At 35.6% G+C, this 17967-nt stretch overlaps 1 protein-coding gene and 1 long non-coding RNA gene across 20 annotated transcripts; one reads left to right on the top strand and one right to left on the bottom strand.

Moving 5' to 3' along the window:
* Positions 1-45: 45 nt before the first annotated feature.
* On the bottom strand, positions 46-16072 carry LOC113149819 (adhesion G protein-coupled receptor F5-like). Of its 19 annotated transcripts, none has more exons than XM_026342129.1 (25): positions 15997-16072; positions 13528-13631; positions 13229-13280; positions 11373-11402; positions 11089-11238; positions 10795-10962; positions 10645-10674; positions 10421-10447; positions 10280-10306; positions 10136-10174; positions 9993-10019; positions 9839-9883; positions 8795-8880; positions 8601-8662; positions 8137-8258; positions 7802-8026; positions 7084-7296; positions 6807-6923; positions 6542-6717; positions 5715-5891; positions 4247-5608; positions 4101-4142; positions 3799-3849; positions 3644-3710; positions 46-2785 (listed from the first exon to the last, which is right to left on the bottom strand). In XM_026342129.1, the coding sequence occupies exons 2-25, from the start codon at positions 13624-13626 to the stop codon at positions 2727-2729; spliced, it is 3453 nt and encodes a 1150-aa protein (XP_026197914.1). In that variant the 5' UTR covers positions 13627-13631; positions 15997-16072; the 3' UTR covers positions 46-2726. The 19 variants fall into 19 exon arrangements, with proteins under 19 accessions (XP_026197914.1, XP_026197916.1, XP_026197918.1 ...); XM_026342131.1 differs by having other exon boundaries at positions 9839-9880; XM_026342133.1 differs by having other exon boundaries at positions 9839-9877.
* LOC113149822 lies at positions 2808-3529 on the top strand. Its single transcript, XR_003297594.1, has 2 exons — positions 2808-3039; positions 3106-3529. It is a non-coding gene; the product is annotated as an uncharacterized LOC113149822 (long non-coding RNA).
* Positions 16073-17967: the final 1895 nt, after the last annotated feature.

The following is a 17967-nucleotide window of genomic DNA, read 5'->3' as shown; positions in this document are numbered from 1 at the left end:
TCTTTTATTGAAATGTAATTTTAAAAGTTTAATTTATTGTTTCACCTAACAACAACAAAAACAATGACAACAGCAATAAACAAACAAACAAACAAAAAAACTACAATGTATGATACAGAAACTCAGAAACTACGTAAAAATACATACTCTATTGTACATAAAAAAACCTACTAATTACTTCCTGCTTTACAGGAACAATTTTATCCAGAGGGGAAAAATCTCCTTTGCTTTTTTCATTTCCATGTGAGTCCTGTTCTCATTTAAATCTCTCAACTTTGAAGTCGTGGCACACTTGGTAATTGTCTGAGCAAAATGTAAGAATAGGCTCCTTATCTGTTGTGTTAAGATTTATCATTAACTGTCAGACTTATTTTTTACATTTTCCTTATTTATTTTACCAAATGAACACAGATCGGGCATTTGCATAGCAGCATACCAATTACATAGTGATCCTTGTAGACTTTAAGACCTGTTAAAAGCCACTCTGTCCATAATAGGGCCTTTAGTTCTTGAGTATATTAGAAATAAGAAATTTACGCTAGCTTTTCACACTTCTTGTGTAATATGCATATAATGACTTATTAAGTTCATTCAGCAAGAGATTTTTCATTTATGTTTTCCAGAAACTTAACAAAGAAGTACAGTATACTGGATTAAGTAAGGTTCACTGTGTTACTATAATGCAGCATTCTGTTGACAACTTGTAACTTAACTTGTTTGCATCAAGCAGGAGGTTTGATGATCTGATGTGTTAATTAGTCATTTTTTCCAGCTTTATATTTACCATACACGTCTTAGAATGGTTGCAATTGTCTAGCCAATTCCCAGCAGAGAAACTCATTAGCATCTTTCCAAAATTGACATATTTTCACTTGGAGCTTTTCTATGGATGCTACCTCAAGGTGCAGTATGACCCTACTGAGATGTTAAAGTGAATACTGCAGTTTAACATCCGCTGTGTAAATACCATAGCTACAAATGCACTGCATTACCATTTAGAACTGTTTTACTGAGCCAAGTTGTAAAACTGCCTCAAGAAGGACAAAGGCTGTGACATCACAAAAGTTAGAGAGGCCAAGGTAACAACTGAAAATATGCATCATAAGGCTTTTATTTTACATAACATACCACAGTCTTATAGTAATAGGACTGTGGTATGTTATGTATGCTACATGTCAAAGAGACGAGGAACAAATTGTTACTATAAGAAATGTTGCTGGAAAATTGAGTTGTGAATTGAGGAGAAACTATACAGTAAAGAAGCTGTAACCACTGCTGACCTCACACTGCTGTCACATAACATTGTTATGAAGTTTGCTATCACATATCAGGAAATACAGAAAAAACTGTGCCACCTTTTATGCTGTAGTCTGCTGGGGTAGCAACCTGAAGGTGGCAACCATTAACAGGCTGGATAAACTAATCAGCAGGGCTGGTTCTGTTTTTGTTTTCACTTTACTGTTGTGTTACTGTATACCACGGGAACAGGATTCAGGTGAACGCCTAATCAGTACCTCATGAAGCAAAACGAGATGTGCTGGTGACCTAAACAGAGAACTGGAATGAATGCCATTCTAGCAAAGATGCTATTTTACAGAAAGATTGCAGTGGTCACTTATTTTTTCCCAGAGCTATATATACAGTACACAGAATGCCATTACCAGCTAGCAGAGTGTGCAGGAACATTTCTGTCTGGAAGTGCCAAAGTCAAAATGGGACACACCAATCCCACAAAGATAAGATCTTGTAGGATTTTCAAATGCAGACCCACAAACTGGTAATGGGTAACCTAGCAGGCACAGCAGTGGTGGACAAACAGAGGAAAATGGTTGTAGTAATAGATATCGCAATTCAACTTAAGAGCAACATCAGGAAGGAAGAACACTGAGAAACACTTGAGAAATACCAATGGAATACACACTATGCCAGAGACCTTCAAACTGGGAGAGTGGCTCAAGCTGATTTCAAGAATAACATCTGGGATCTATGTCCAGAGGAGATATAGTAAAGATTCTGTGCAGGACCATCAGGCTCTCAGGCTTCTGGCCAGAAAACCCAAGCTTGAAGGTGGCATTGAATGTGTAATTCTCTGAATAATTCCTAGTAACCTGTTGGAAATGATATTTGACTGATAGACTTGTCCTAGACAATTTGTCATTACGATGCCACTGCCTGAGTAAACAAATTTACAGATCTGTGTAAGAAAGCCTTGCCCTGTCTAACTGATTTGTTTGGCAAAGTAAACCAAAACAAGAGCCATTTTGCATCTACTTACATTGTATATCTAAAATCTGATGTAAACACTGTAGCAACAGGAATTCAGCATAGTCACAAACAAAAAAAGCTTTTACAGATAAGTGACAAAATGTAATACAAAAACAAACAAAATAAAATTCAAAAACAATGCTGATGAAAAATTGTTGAAGGCATTTACAATACAATCAAACTATAAATCCTTCCACGATCAGGGATTTAAAGTAACTATGAGTAGCCTAAATGTTGAAAATATGCATTTTAAACTCTTCAGAATTTCAAAATTCTTGTTAGGTTATTTATTGGATTTAATTTCACCCTCATGCTCTAAAATTATTGCTGTTACAGTGAAGAAGAGAGTAAAAAAGAGAAGAGAAGTGAAGCAAAGAGAGAAAGAAAATGTAAAGTCACTGGTTTGCTTTGTTGATTTGCTGATTTGATGGTCCACAGACCACAGCTGTCCATAAAGATCATCAGCTGTTGGAGTAGGAGTTAGACGCATTGGTGGCACCAGATGAAACACTGTAACCATCTGAAAAGGTGTCAGCAAAACAACATTCAGTCGAAAATATTTCAATACAGTTTCATTTATCACACTATGCACACATTCTTCCATGATTGTTCCCCTCACTATCCTTTGACCAACTAGATAATTAAGTTCTGCTGCTGAGCCGCTGTTTGAACAGATTTGAAATGTCAATGTTAAATCAAATATAAAGAAGATTTGAATCTGTTGTAACAATGTCAAGAATGTATTTTATTTTGATGAAACTTCCTGGACTGGAGGTCATTTATGGCCCTTTTGTCACATTGTTTTATGTAAAATCCTGAAATCTTTCTGCCAGACAGGAGATAGTTTGATCGTAACAAATACCCATTTGGTTTCTTATATTTTATTATTCATTTAATATTATTAATTATTACTAACCAGTCTTTGCAGTTGCTTCTGTGTTTAACACATGAAAATGAACTACTATAACAGTCAAGAGCCATTGTCTCGTATGACCTCAGGACAATGGAGAATCAGGTGCATTTTCCCTAATTAACCTTGTAGCAAACAACATGGCATTGTTAATGGGAGGAGGCACCTGTGGAGTATTCAGGAATTATTATGTGACACAATAAATACACTGCAAAAATTGCAATGCTTATTTTGCATTATTCACACATTAGCGTGATTACAGACTTTGTACAAGGGTGCTTCAAACATTTGGATTCTCACAGCATTTCTGATTCTGTCTAAAGTGAAATATTGACTATATGGTAATGCAAAAAAAATAAAAAATGCTAGGTTGGACAACTGTAGCAGTGAACCAACATGAGCTGTTGGCACAGATAAAACTACTTTAAAAGGATTTAGAAATATAGATTTTATCAACTCATGCTGTACCTCTTGCTCTTCTCCAGTTCCAGAAAGCGCCTAGTCCACTTGATGATAAAGCTCCAGCACTGGTGCTCTAAAATAAATATAAAGGCAAAATTATGATAACGACAAAAATGGATGAGCTGCTTACAAAACAAAATTATTAAGAAAACTGTTCTTACCTTTGTTCTACGGCTGGATGTTTGGGACTTTATTACTAATTCTGACTGCACCTGAAAAGATATCACTCAAAAATTAGCAAAATGGTTTAAAAGTTAATAAGGTTTGTTGTGTAACTTCTCAACACATCAGATTTCATTTAGTTAATAGATGTAGAAATAGTTTTTAGTTTTCAGGTTTTCAAGACAAATACCAGAAGGAGCTTGTATGATTTTAGTTTTGATATAACAGTGCACTTGCATTTACTTAACTTAACTGTTTATGTTTATCATGTCATCAAGTCATAAAAGTATTTATGTAGTACCTTATGGTCCAGCAGTGTTCCAAACACCAATATAAAAAAACCCTTCACAGAAACATACAGTGGATCAGTAAATACAGTGATAATATGAAAAGTTAATTATGAAATATTATTATTCAAATATGATTATAGTAAGCCTGTATTTGTACCTGCAGTGAATTGAATAGTGCAAATGCAATAAGAAGTCCTCTGTTGTGTGGGTGTATCATGGTTCCTATGCCTAGACCCCAAGTTATTCCAAAAAAAGGTGTGAGGACAGCTAAAGTTCTGGCAAGAACCACTGTGATATGCCTCTCCAATGCATGTGAAGCGCCTCCGACTGCTCTTCTCCTCAGCATTTTGTACAAGACCACAAGCAGGATGATGAGGTTTATCACAACTATTGTTAGCGCAGGGATCACAAATGCCAGTAGGGCTTTGGACTCGTTCCAGTTGAGCCAACAGATTTTCGCTCCTTGGATGTATGCTTGTCTGGGTGCAGCGGCAGCTATAGTTACAACCACAATGATGAGAGGGGCCCCATATCCTAAAGAGAATCCAATAACCAACATAGATGTTTTAGACAAACCGCCGTCAAAAACACTAACTGTGCGATAGAGCAGCAGCAGAGCTGATGCCAACATCCAGAAGAACAGGGCTAGGTAGAAATAATGGATAAAAAAAGTTGCTGTACTACATGCTGCTTTGTTTTCTTCCTTCGCTGCTGAAATAGCTGCGCCAATAATGAACCAGATGTCTGCAATCAGGAGAGACACGGCGATGTTAACAATGGAAACATGACGCAGGTAAGAAGTATGGTTAAGTTTTATTTTTCTCCATATGACGGCTTCAATAATGAGGCATATGATCAAGGAAGCCATAGATATGCTGACTCCAATGTAGGTGATGTAATCCAGCACAGGGTCCTCAATGCTGAAGGGCGACATCAGAATGGAGAAGGAGGTTAGATGGTTACAGTTGCAAGTGACAGTTTGGTTGTTGTTGACTAACTTGCAGCCTGTGTTGTCCCATCCTCCCAGACCACGGGAGAGATTGAAGTTCCAGAAAACACACTCCGGGTTTTTCAGACTATCATTGGTAACAACAAATGTGAGGGAAATATTACTGACATTGGCACTGGACTGAATCAGTACAACTTTCCCATTGATGACGGCGGAGTCTAAATTAAGTTCATTTCTTGCAGGGAGTACGCTATCCATTAATGAAAATGTTATAATAGTGAGTGACTTATTTTCTCCAGTAGCCTCTGATATTGCTACATCTACTGAAGAATTAAATTCAGCATTGAAATTGTCCTTGAATGTAGTTTTGTTAAAGATAATGTAATCTGTGGAAATGTCAAAAGAATCATTGGTAAGGCGACGTGTTATCTGCTCAATAGACTGTAGGAATTTTGAGCTGATACTTTCATTTTTGGAGATGCTACTGTTTGTTAATGAGCTGCTTCCATTGTTTAGAGTTTTCCAGGAATCCTTTGCTGTGGTGAGGATACCTGAAGTTATTAGAACGTCCTAAATGGAGACGATAGTAGTTATTACATCATTGGAAACGTACCATGTATATTTTCATTAAAATAGTCTAGAAAATGTGTCAAACTTAGCAGATTAATTTACATACCTCCATTAAAGATTTAGTTATTGGGATAGATAACGACAACAACGCATTTGCTACATTGCTGAGAATTTGAACCACGGCGCTAATGGTGGTAGGAGATCCAACCACTTCCTTTGTGTAGTTGAGAGAGACATTGCTGAGCTGACTCAACAATGTTGGTACTGTAATGGTAGTCAAAAACTGTGAGAGTAAGAAAACATAAAAGGAAAAAGAAAGAAAACACAATCATCACTGCATGTACATGGTATTTCAAGAATCAAACAAATTAGCTGTTTACTTTAGGTAGAGACTGGTGTCAGTATTTCAGAAAGGGCTAAAGTGGAAAAGTCTTGGATTTGGACAAAAAACTAAAACAATTTGATTAGGGCATCCTTGTAAACATAATCCTCATACTCTAATGGTTTAGACTTAGCACTTATGTTTCAGAAAACACTGACATTCCCCAACAAAGAGAGGATAGAGGTATATAAGCTAGTAGTGTAATCAGATGTGTTCTGTTACGATAAACGTTACTTGTTTTAGATCCTAACCAATGCTCGTGCAAGATTATAACAAGTAATGAAGTTTCCAGTGCTAATTCATTACCACTAGATGGTGCCAAAGTGGGACAGCAAAACAAAACCATAAAAACTGTCTAGAACATCTTTGATATACTTCATTAACTAGTTGGCTGACAGGCATTATGTTCAGGTGCTAAAAAGACTTTAATTGTCCACCTGATTATGTTGTTCATCTTTTTTGTGCAGAACCTTTTGCCTAGAATATGTTTGTTATTCAAGTACTCCATGATACACAATTTCATTTTAGAAACAGTTGGAGAACTGGCTAACCTGAGACTGTACAAGCAGGTCGGTAACTGGTTTTAGGACACAGGTTTTTAGTTGCTCCTGCCAGCCCGCCTTCTTACAAATGGCAGTTATGATTCCCTCTTGGTTCGTTGGGCATGAAGCTGCAGCTGTATCATCTTCTTGTCCAAAACCAAAAATAGAATCTTGACAAAGAAATGCTAGAGAGAAAGAAACATTTTGATCACAACAAGAAATAATATGTTGGCCTGAATTGTAAATGCTGTGTAGTCTTTGGATCAATACTCACACCCTGTGAATGATGTCAGTGTTATGGTGTTGTTAAACTGTGGGAAGTCTTTCACTTGACAGGTAAAAGTCTTGCTTGTACAGTCAGTGTTGGTATATTCATAGTTGATTTTGACATCTGTTTATAAACATACAAAAACATAACTTGGATGTTAGAGTGGTAGATAATAAAAACTAATATTTACTATGCACATTATCTAAAATATCTGTCCAAGAACTGCATTCATATGCAAGTGATTTGTGATCTGCTGTTTGGTGTTTGTTGGTTTTAGATTTACCTGGATTAGTCAAACCTGTAAACTCAACCAGATAATTTTGGCTGTTGGAGCTGACAGAACAGGTCAGTTGCACTTTTCTACCATCACACGGGACCTTTATTTGAACAGGTGACACTTGGACCAGCGGCACCTCAGTGACTTTGAATGCCACAGAAGACTTCTGTCGAAAGGATGGGCCACCTGTTGCCTGTTTAAAATTACATTCATAAAGTCCTGAAATTAAAAGGAGATAATTAATTTAAGGCTAAACAACTATGAAGCCAGCATTGCTAAACAAGTACAAATAAAAATATTAAATGTCACAGCATTAACTGACAAGAAGGGCACCAACTTAAATCAATATTTAGGTTTTTATGTGTTGGGAGCAACATTCTCAAATATATTATGCTGTAAGCTTTAACCTAAAAGAAAAGCATTGATTAAATTATAATTTAAACTTCAAACTAAAATTCTTTTTTTTACTATTACTGCTATTGTACAAATGATTGTAATTGTGTCATGTGTTTTAATTTCTCTAAGATTAAAAAAAAAATAGATTCGTTTTTTGGTCAAATGACTTTACTGTGAGCAAATTCATTTGTTGGCATTGGTTGGTCAAGTCTGTCAATTCTGACTGCACTTGTACTGTAATATAAATACTGCCTACAAGTTATTTAGAAAAATGTCCCCTTTGACAGAAATTATTTACTGCCTGTACAAAACTGGAACATTTTCGTACCATCCTCGCTTGTAAAGACATTTGACATAGTTAATGTTGCTGTTCCAGCTCCATAGTCTGTTGAAAGACTGTGTTTGCTGTCATTGGAAATTAAGCTGTTGCCCTGGCTCCACTCTGCAATCCAGTTGTTACCAAAATTAAGGCTCTTTGGTAGAGGGCCACAAGTCACATTCACTGTTTGCCCATAAAATGCTGACTGATGTGTAAAGGACAGGTTAGCCGAACCTATAAAAAGTAAGAAAATATAGGTCAGACAGTGTAGACAGTTACCAGATATTTCTAATATGGTAGAAAGAGCAAAGAGCAAAGAAAAACACACTGTCAAAATGACTTACTGTCAAATATTATAGGGTATTTGGTTCCTAAGTCTGTAAATATCCCAGTCTTTACTGCATCTAGTTCTGTGATGTTCAAAGAAGGTGCGTTGACAGTATAGTCTGCAATGGTGCTTCCTCTCCTGAAATACATAATTGTGATGTTTTCATCATCCCTTTCATAATCACCTATATTTTACACTTAATATGGTTACCACATGAAAAAGGCTACCTCTGTAAAGACAGGAAATTAATGAGGTAAAGTAACTGTCATAAATGTTGTTAAGTTGAACTAGTGTCCTAAGCCATTTGCTTTCACATATGCATGGAGGATCAGGTCTGGATTTGTGCAGAGTTGTGTGTTCACACATGCAACACACAGCAGGAGAAAGTCTGGAGACATTATTAACTGACTTTTCAGTCAGTTAAAAAATATGTACTGTCTAAATGTGATTTTAACATGAAAAATAAGAGATCTTACTCACCGGAAGCCAGTTAAAGTTGCATTTATGAGATTTGAGATGTGGTTACGGCATTGTGTTTGAATCTGTTTCAAACAATTACAGAGCCTATGTTATTGGCTCTACAATCAGATCAGGATCAAATATTAAATAAATTCAAAGCATCAACACTTTGAGATGAAACAGTGACACAGAGAGAAAATTACATTAAGACTTACAGCACTACTGATGTCTGTCCACTGTGAACTGTTTCCGTTATTGTATGAATCACTAAAAGGTAAGTCCATGGTAAACGACAAGTTTACTGTAAGAGACACAGTCGTAGTGTAATTAGGTGGAGACAACTTTATCCTCAACAATTTATTGGCGGAGCCCTGTGGGAGCATGAAGATGGTTTCTGACACCTCAGTGAACTTTCTCAATACATACTATCCTGCATCAACGCTCGGGTAACAGCAAATTACCCATCATTTATAGAAGTTTAAATTAGCAGAGGAATGTGTGTTCTCAAGATTAAACATTTCTAATATACATAAATATATAATATTTTGTATTTAAACAATCCTAATAAAAGTTTTTTTTAAAGATCTATTGTCTAGTTAAAACCTATTCCACAACTTCACCATGTTGACCTTTTGCCTGCCCTTACATTACTCCCAACCTATATCTCAACTACTGACAGTTTGACCTTGAATTTCATGTGTCATATCAGTTTGTGTCACTGTAACAAAGAAAAGAAAAAAATCAGTAGGACTTTTAGTAGTCCAAGTGGTATGAGGTTTTATTCATTCAGAAATTCAAATATATCCATGCACATTCATTCCTTACATACCAGTTGCTGTTGAAGATAATTGTGTTGATGGTGGTGCTGCTGCAAAAAAAAAGAAAATTCAGCCAAACTTTTACTAGTCCAAGCAGCATGAGGTTAATTCATTCTTAAACTCAAATACATCCAGGGACATTCATTCTTTACGTACCAGTTGTTGTTGAAGCTAGAGGTGTTGATGGTGGTGCTGCTGCAAAAAATGAAAATTTAGTCAAACTTTTGCTAGTCCAAGTGGTATGAGGTTTTATTAAATCAGAAACTCGAAGATGTTCACGGACATTCATTTCTTACGTACCAGTTGTTGTTGAAGATGTTGTTGCTGCTGTTGCAAATATAAAAAAGAGGAAAATTCAGCCAACTTTTACTAGTCCAAGCAGCATGAGGTTAATTCATTATTAAACTCAAATACATCCAGGGACATTCATTCTTTACGTACCAGTTGTTGTTGAAGATAGTGCTGTTGATGGTGGTGCTGCTGCTCCAGCATTAAAAAATAAAAAATAAAATCAGCTGAACTTTACTAGTCCAAGAGGTATAATAAATTTGATCAGAAACTAAAAGATGCCCAGGGACATTCATTTCTTACATACCAGTTGTTGTTGAAGATGGTGGTTCTGCTGTTGTAAATAAAAAAGAAGAGGAAAATACAGCCAAACTTTTACTAGTCCAAGCAACATGAGCTTAATTCATTCTTAAACTCAAATACATCCAGGGACATTCATTCTTTACGTACCAATTGTTGTTGAAGCTAGAGGTGTTGATGGTGGTGCTGCTGCAAAAAAAGAAAATTTAGTCAAACTTTTGCTAGTCCAAGTGGTATGAGGTTTCATTAAATCAGAAACTCAAAGATGTACAGGGACATTCATTCCTTACATACCAGTTGTTGTTGAAGATGGTGGTGCCTCTTTTGCAAATAAAAAAAAAGGAAAGATCAGCCAACTTTTACTAGTCCAAGAGGTATAAGGTTTTATTTATACTGAAACTCAAATACATCCAGGGACATTAATTCCTTACATACCAGTTTTTGTTGAAGATGGTGGTGTTGCTGTTGTTTGTTATAAAAACCAGAAGCATTTTTACTAGTCCAAGTGCTATGAGGTTTTATTTATTCAGAAATTCAAACATATCTAGAGATGTTGGTGCTGCATATTCATTCAGAAACACATATTCAGAGATGATAAATTGTTAAATTAAAATAAATATTTTGTGCGACAACAAATGTTTTTGGTTTTCTTTTTATACCTGTGGTTGAGGCTAAACATGCACCAGCATCTGCGGAGCAGGATTAAACAAAATCATTTTCAGCCCACAAAAACACGAAAAACCTTCATTATAATTAAAATAAGATCAGTTTAGAGGCACATTCGTGTTCATGTAAGCATCAGTGCTTACTTGTGTATGGTTCACAGAATTGTCCGTCATAAGGAAGTGCGTCTGAGCATTCACAGGGTTGTGAGGCATTGTTACTGCATGCATCATAGACTTGACACTTGCTGCATGGCCATGAAAACTGCCGCTCACACTGACACTGCAGTTCTCCAGTGGTGTTTGGATAGCACTCTATAAAATAAATAAATAAATATGTATATATACATTTTTAAGCCATGCTATGTATACAATACGTATATGTACTTAATAAAACAGCAGTAGATAGGTCATACAAATTCAAAAAAAAAAAGTTCTTACCTGTTGTTAAATTTAAGCTGGTTACTATTAAAGACTGATTGAAGGTAAAGGAAAGGTTTTTCAGAGCATCCCTGACTATTTCAGAAATGTTAAATGGTGCAGAGGAGACTGGGATCTGTACTTTAACAACGGCATCAAAGTCTACTGGGACTGTAGAAGAGAACAGGAGAAAATGCATCACAGGCATCTATGAATAAATCACTAATCTATTACTAACGAATGCCACATACACAGAGACAAACTGAGTAAAAACTAAAAGTAGATAAACATTACATGTGTCATACAATTTTGTGCTGTGGTTGATTGTATTGTCACTGTAAAAAAAACAAAAAACAAACAAACAAAAAAAAAAAACACAATCAGCAAGTATTTTTTTATTATATTATTGTTTGGGTTTTTAAATTTCAAATGTATGATGTACGAGGGTCATTCAATAAATAAGGTGAATTTTTCGGTATAAGGACTTTTAATACAGATAGAAGCTTACTTTTTTTATTTTGTTTTTTGTTTTACTTCTTTTTCACATGGTTTTAATTTCTTTTGGCGATTAACAAAGATGGCCGACCAAGAAGCATGCTCCAGGATTGAACAGCGGTCAGTTATCAAGTTTCTGGTTGCTGAAGGGTGCAAACCCGTTGAAATTCATAGGAGAATGTCAACTGTGTATGGTGCCACATGTTTCAGCCAAACAAATGTCTACAAGTGGGCTCAATTGTTTAAAGAAGGACGGAGCAGTGTTGAGGATGAAGGCAGGCCTGGGAGGCCTACAGAAGTGAGGTCTCCTGAGGTGATCGAATCAGTCAATGACCTCGTTCAGTCTGACAGAAGGGTGACCGTGGATGACATTGCAAGGACTTTGAAGAGAAAAGTAAGCTTCCCAGTAAGTAAGCTTCTATCAGTATTAGTTCTATCAGTCCTTATACCGAAAAATTCACTTTATTTATTGAATGACCCTCGTACATTATGTTTTATACGCGTGAAGTAGAACAGTCATAATCTTTATTATCAAGGAAGTATGGCTGAGGTTCTGTCTGTTTCCATGTGACAGATTCTTTTCAGGCATGTACCAAAACCAGTTATGTGATTGAATGTCTATGTGTGCACGAGGAGGTGCCTTGAATAGAAAAAGTATAGAACACCTAGCATCTTAATTGAGATAACGTAAACTTCAGGCAACTTTTTTACCTATTAAATTCATTACACATTATGGCAGAAGGCACAGAATGATCCTGACTGTTATGCAATTTATTAATTCATCAAAATGTTATTATATTCCATTTATTCTCATTCTCAACACTATATTGGGTACACCTGTACACTCTTATTCAATCCAAGACAGCAGCTCTGCTATGAAGTCTACCTTTACAAGGTTATAGTCTTCCAGAAGGAAACAGTCAAGTTGCCCTTGAACAGTAATTTTTTTAGATAACCAGGATCTGCATGACTGAGAATTAAAAATAATATATTATTATTAATGATATGATTATATTATTTATAATGATAGATGATTCTTCTAGGTTCCAGAAGGATATAGAAAGGTTGGTTATCTGTGGCATCTAGAAGGGATTACCTTACCAGTGTTTTCTTTTCTAAGACCCGGCTATCTAGTTTAAAACTCATAATTATGCAACCCAATCACAGGAGAGACTAGCTTTAAAAGTTCCTCATACCAGGTTGGGACTGGGTTGGACACGTTTCTGTTACTGTGCAGTGTACCACAGGAATGCGCTGCAAAGGAATGAAGAGAGATTTCTAACTAGCATTTTAACTAGTAACTTGTATTACCAGTTATGGTTTAAGTTACCTCTTGTAATTATAATTAAACTTCTTGTTTTAATTAGTTGTGTGTCCTTGTGTGTTAATTTTAATTTGTGCTGATTTGTGTGATGGCTGTGGAATACATCAATTGTATGGTTAGGTTTGCAGTTGTTGATGGACAACAGCACAGTAACTAATTGGTGGAATTTAAGGAGGAATTTCAGGCAATGGAAAAGACATAAAAAAGGCAATCAGACACCAATCGTATATGTTTTGATATTATGGTAAATGGTACTGAGCACAGAAAAGCGTGTGTCCATAGGGAGCAGGCATCTAACTGGTACAGTTGATACTGTGGTGACATTGTGAAAATGTGACTCACCCGCTCTTTTGTGTCTGCCATGAATGACTGATTGTTTTGTATCCATCACTTCCTGGAAAAATCCATTTATGCCTTATTAAATCTCTAAAATAATATGTTACTAAGCAAATATACTAAAACTTAGTATACTAAACATTTTTTGTTTTTGTTTTTTTCTTGTTTATGTTTGTGTTTTCTTCTTTATTTTCATATGTTGATTATTATCCACATTAAAGATCACATTTAAACATTTTTTAAGTACATGACCAGAGATATATAATATAGAAATATATTTTCTACTTATTAATAATTATTCTTACCTCTAAGACTCTCTTCTCAGACTCTCCATATCCCTTTTTATGCAGGCAGAATATAGCCACAAGAAAAATTGTGCATCCTATTGTTCTTGGTACTGCCATCTCAACTAAAGTAAAAGACACAATCAACACAATTGATTATTAAGACGTGCATGAACAAATGGTAAATACAGATATCATTGTATTCGTATAAGGTTCCCCCCTCTTACAACACTTTTAAATGATGCCTCAAAGACACTACAGTGTGAGTTCTACACAGGTACCAGAACTCCGGTATTACTTGTGTGGTTAATAATTTTACGTATAAATCGGACATACACCGCCTTCAAAACATTAATGGTGAATGAACCACTATGATCTTTTTCTAGGTTTGCAGATGCTTTATAGATGAGGTTTGAAAAAAATCACAAATTACTCAGGATAAATATATAACACAAGCAGAAGTATTTTATAATGGAATTGATAGTCCGCAGCCCTCCTCTTTTTATGACTCATCTTACTGACTGGATATAATATAAGAAGGTCTACTGTAACTGATTTGGCTGCTACTAAGGCAAATTTGAAAAGGAATACAGGACTTTAAACCTAGTTAAATGTTGTTAAATATTTAGCCAAATGGGGAAAAGAACAATGATGAAAGAAAATTGGCAAATCAGCACAAATTAAAATTATCGTCATGTGCTAACCCAGTGCTTCTTAATTATTTTCTGTTACGCCCCCCTCAGGAAGAACTAAACATTCGCTGCAGTTTACATAACAATCTGTTGTAACTGCTATATTTCAAATATAATCATAACTAACAAATCTCAACCAACCAAATAAATACATACATTTACACAACGTGATATTTAATCAAGACAAAAATGAATGAATTGCATTCTTGGATTAGCTTTTACATGTTAAGGTAGCCCTCTCATACATATTTTGTATGCTTGTATGTTTTTGTCTGTGTTTAAATATACAAAACATGACTTAAATATCCACATTATTCAATTTTTTCACGTTAAAAGTAAGAGGTTAACAGTTACTCTTTGTTACTCTACTCTTTCTGTAAGAACAGAAATGACCAAACTGGAAAACCATTATACTGTAACTATCTGCAAGCTGCAGACAAGAGTCAGACAGACTGTTTCTCACAGTTAACCATTGGTATCAATCTTATTGACTGTTGAAATATCATTTGACGACTATTTGAAGAAAGTGAAAGTATAGGCTGATTTTCTTTCTTTCTCCCACAAGATGGTATATTAGTTGCTACTAATACACAGCTACCTTTGCATACAAGTGAACTGAACTAATATCCTAAACATGGTGAAGACGACTTCTAACTTCTCTTCTTCGTCTTGTGTAGTTCAAATTTCTAATGGAAGGATTTGAGTTGCTCCAGCGTTAAATCATATTTTAAATCAAACCTCAAAGGTGGATAAAAAAAAAACAAAACAAAAACATATATATGCCCAAATATATCACTCAATCACTCAGGCCAGAGTGGTTACAGGTTACGCACTTAAGTCTTCAGTGTGATCTGATTGGATTCCAGGTTTCCTCTAAATATTTGCTAACACTTAACAGCCTGTATCTCTGTATACAGATCAGTGTAAAACATATTCTATACTAACAGCTGATTTTCCTAACAAGAATTAGATCAACTTTTGTTCAAAGGATACTTTTTAAAACCAGACCTCCGAGGTGGTAAGCTTGAGGTCTGAGGTGTGTCAGTGTGGGTTATTTAATAATTTACACGAGGCCGCAGTCAATAACGCACGAGCAATATCAATTGCTCATATGCATTTTGGAAGACACAGTTATTTTATTTATGATGTTCACCACAAGATGCTTGAGATATTATGAACAGCCTCATGAGAAATCAATTAAATTTAACAATGTACAGAAACTCTGCAGAGAAAGGCATGTTGTGGAAGTGGAGTAAGCATTCCGAGCTTAAGGCCCACCCTAATTAAACCAAACTGAGTCTACTTATCACAGCAAGAACTTTTTCCTATTACGGAAGAGTTGTTTAGAGGTTACACTTTTTGGGATTAACACATTGTGTTAAAATTGTGTAGTATTAAATTTCATCTTGAACATTTGAATTACTAGTGAGATTAAGTCTGGCTACATGTTTAAGATGCATGATGTATTTACCTCATAGGGCTTTGTAAAAAGTAGAAGATTTTCTTGGGGGACTACCATTGCGTGAAAAAAGCGCTTAGAATATAATACAACAACTGCAATTGTTGCTGCATAATACAATATTTGGCAATGGTGTGATGCAAGCAGTAGTGCTAGTCCTAAGGTATAGAATGGACCTGTTAACCTTTGGTTAGCTCACATCATTTCTGTCAAAGTGCACAACCAAAAACTAATTATGATTTATCTGCAAAAAGAAGCATACTCTTCTAGAATTAGCATTATGTTATATGCATATAATATAATAGTGACGCTATAAAAAAGGTTATTATATTTTTTTACCTCTAATTATGTCCTTGAGTCCAAGTGTGCTCTAGTCAAGATAACACAATCATTTCAATGTTTGTCTGTAGACACACAGACAAATAGTGAGAGATCAGTGAACTTCCTGGAAAATTTGCGTCACACACTTGTTTAGCTAGTTAAGTGACTTCATCAGTAAATTTCCTTGTGTTGATCTGAACGTAAAGTTAAATGGTATTTTCCCTTGATTTTCCCAGTGTTAAACATATTTGAACAAATAGACAGAACATTGGGCATTTTGGAAGCTGAACAAGGGTTGGTATTATACATCAGCTCATTTAAATTGGACTTTCTAAACAACTCATGAAAAAGTTGGAGGAAACAAAACTCTGCATCACTGAAGTTTATGAAACAAAAGCAACTGTGAAAATCTGTGAAAAGGAAGAAGAGGCCTTCTGTGATCACTTTATTGCAGACACTGATAAGTAGTTTGGTTAAAGTAAAACTGAGCCTGTGTCAGGAGTTCTTCTTCACTGACCTGGTGGCTTAAATGATACAGAGATAGTGGGTATGGACCAAATCTGTCACAAGATCTAAAGATACACAAATACTGAAAGCAAGATGGAATATCTCAACATCCACAAGTAAGAAGTGGATGGAAGTTTTTCCCAAACACAGCGAAAGCTGAAAATTCATAAAAATGACCAGTGAATGACTGACCTCACTCAACTGTGAGGAACAGTGGAAAGTATTCATGGAGAAAATAGAGTTGATGAGTCATATGTCTCCTGTTTCATGATCATTTGCTTTGTTTGGTTACTTTAAAAGTCAATTACAATTAGTTTGTTTATTATATAAAGATTTACTTAGAGAGCAGAATGAGTACGAGCAATAGGCGGGTCGTCCACACAGATCAGTCTCACTAGAATGAAAACAGAAGGCCTGTATGTTACCTTGAAACATGAAATAAATTAGAACAGCTGAGAGACAAAATGTCTTGTCCCATTTCTTAGTAAAAATGTGTAAAATATATATAGTTATTGTAGTTGTATGCCAACCACAAACCTTTTTCAAAAACACATTCCACAGTCATCACAATTGCTTCGAAGACATTCAGTGGTTCAAATGTCAAAATGCCTTAACCATAGCTTTTCTCAAATGAGTCACAAACAAACTGCCTTTCCATAGTATACAGATCAGATCTTCTCCTGGGCCTACTTGGATAAGTAGTGAAACTTTTCGACCTAACAGGAAGGAAGTCCAGTTGCCATGACTCAACCTTCAGATTTTTTCAGCTAAAAACATTTTCAGTTGAATTAAAAACAACAATAATAAACAGTTTTGATGCATTTTAGACAAATACTATACAATTAGTTGTGACTTTTTGTGAATGGAGTGTGTAGGTAGAAAAGTTAATGGCCAAGCACCAAGAGCTACAGCAGCCCCAGAAACAAAACACATGCAATCGGATGAAAACACAAACATTACGATGTATAAGCTATGAATCCCATAATGTTTACAGAAGTAAGAGCTCTTCTTTTGTACACATTTACAGACTAGATGCTGTCGTACAGGACACTCGGTAAAGCTAGTAGATTTGTAGACTTTCAGAATTCAGAGAGCAAAGATTCTTCATGTATGGCAAGAGATAAATTGCTCATAGGTGGTAATGTGTGTGTGGCTATCTTTCTCTAAATGTCAGGCCTGTAATAGACTGACAACCTTTCCAGGGTGTACCTTTCCTCTTGCCCAATGACATCTACATCACCCTGTGACCTGTGACAAGGAAAGCAGTTAAGATGATAAATAGATTAATTGCTCTACTATGTATCATGACTCCCCTCTGGTGGAGCTAACTATTACATCTTCTAAGTCTATTTGTTGCACTGCATATAGTCCTTGGTTTATTGCCTGTTGTCATATAAGGAAAGTTACTTAGAACAACCCCACACTCCTGCATAATATCTTGTTTAAATATCAGTGTAATTACTTGAATATTTAATGTAAGCT

Source organism: Anabas testudineus, chromosome 24 (genome assembly GCF_900324465.2).
Source record: "Anabas testudineus chromosome 24, fAnaTes1.2, whole genome shotgun sequence".
Lineage (NCBI taxonomy): Eukaryota > Metazoa > Chordata > Actinopteri > Anabantiformes > Anabantidae > Anabas > Anabas testudineus.
This window is presented reverse-complemented; position numbering and strand designations above follow the sequence as displayed.

Excerpts from the sequence above, each read along its gene's own strand:
- LOC113149819 (XM_026342129.1), bottom strand. The coding sequence starts at position 13,626 with ATGGCAGTACCAAGAACAATAGGATGCACAATTTTTCTTGTGGCTATA. Across the intron at positions 7,297-7,801 it reads TGTCTTTACAAGCGAGGATG|GACTTTATGAATGTAATTTT; the intron begins GTACGAAAATGT and ends TTTTAATTTCAG. Across the intron at positions 2,786-3,643 it reads GAACTGGAGAAGAGCAAGAG|ATGGTTACAGTGTTTCATCT; the intron begins GTACAGCATGAG and ends ACACCTTTTCAG.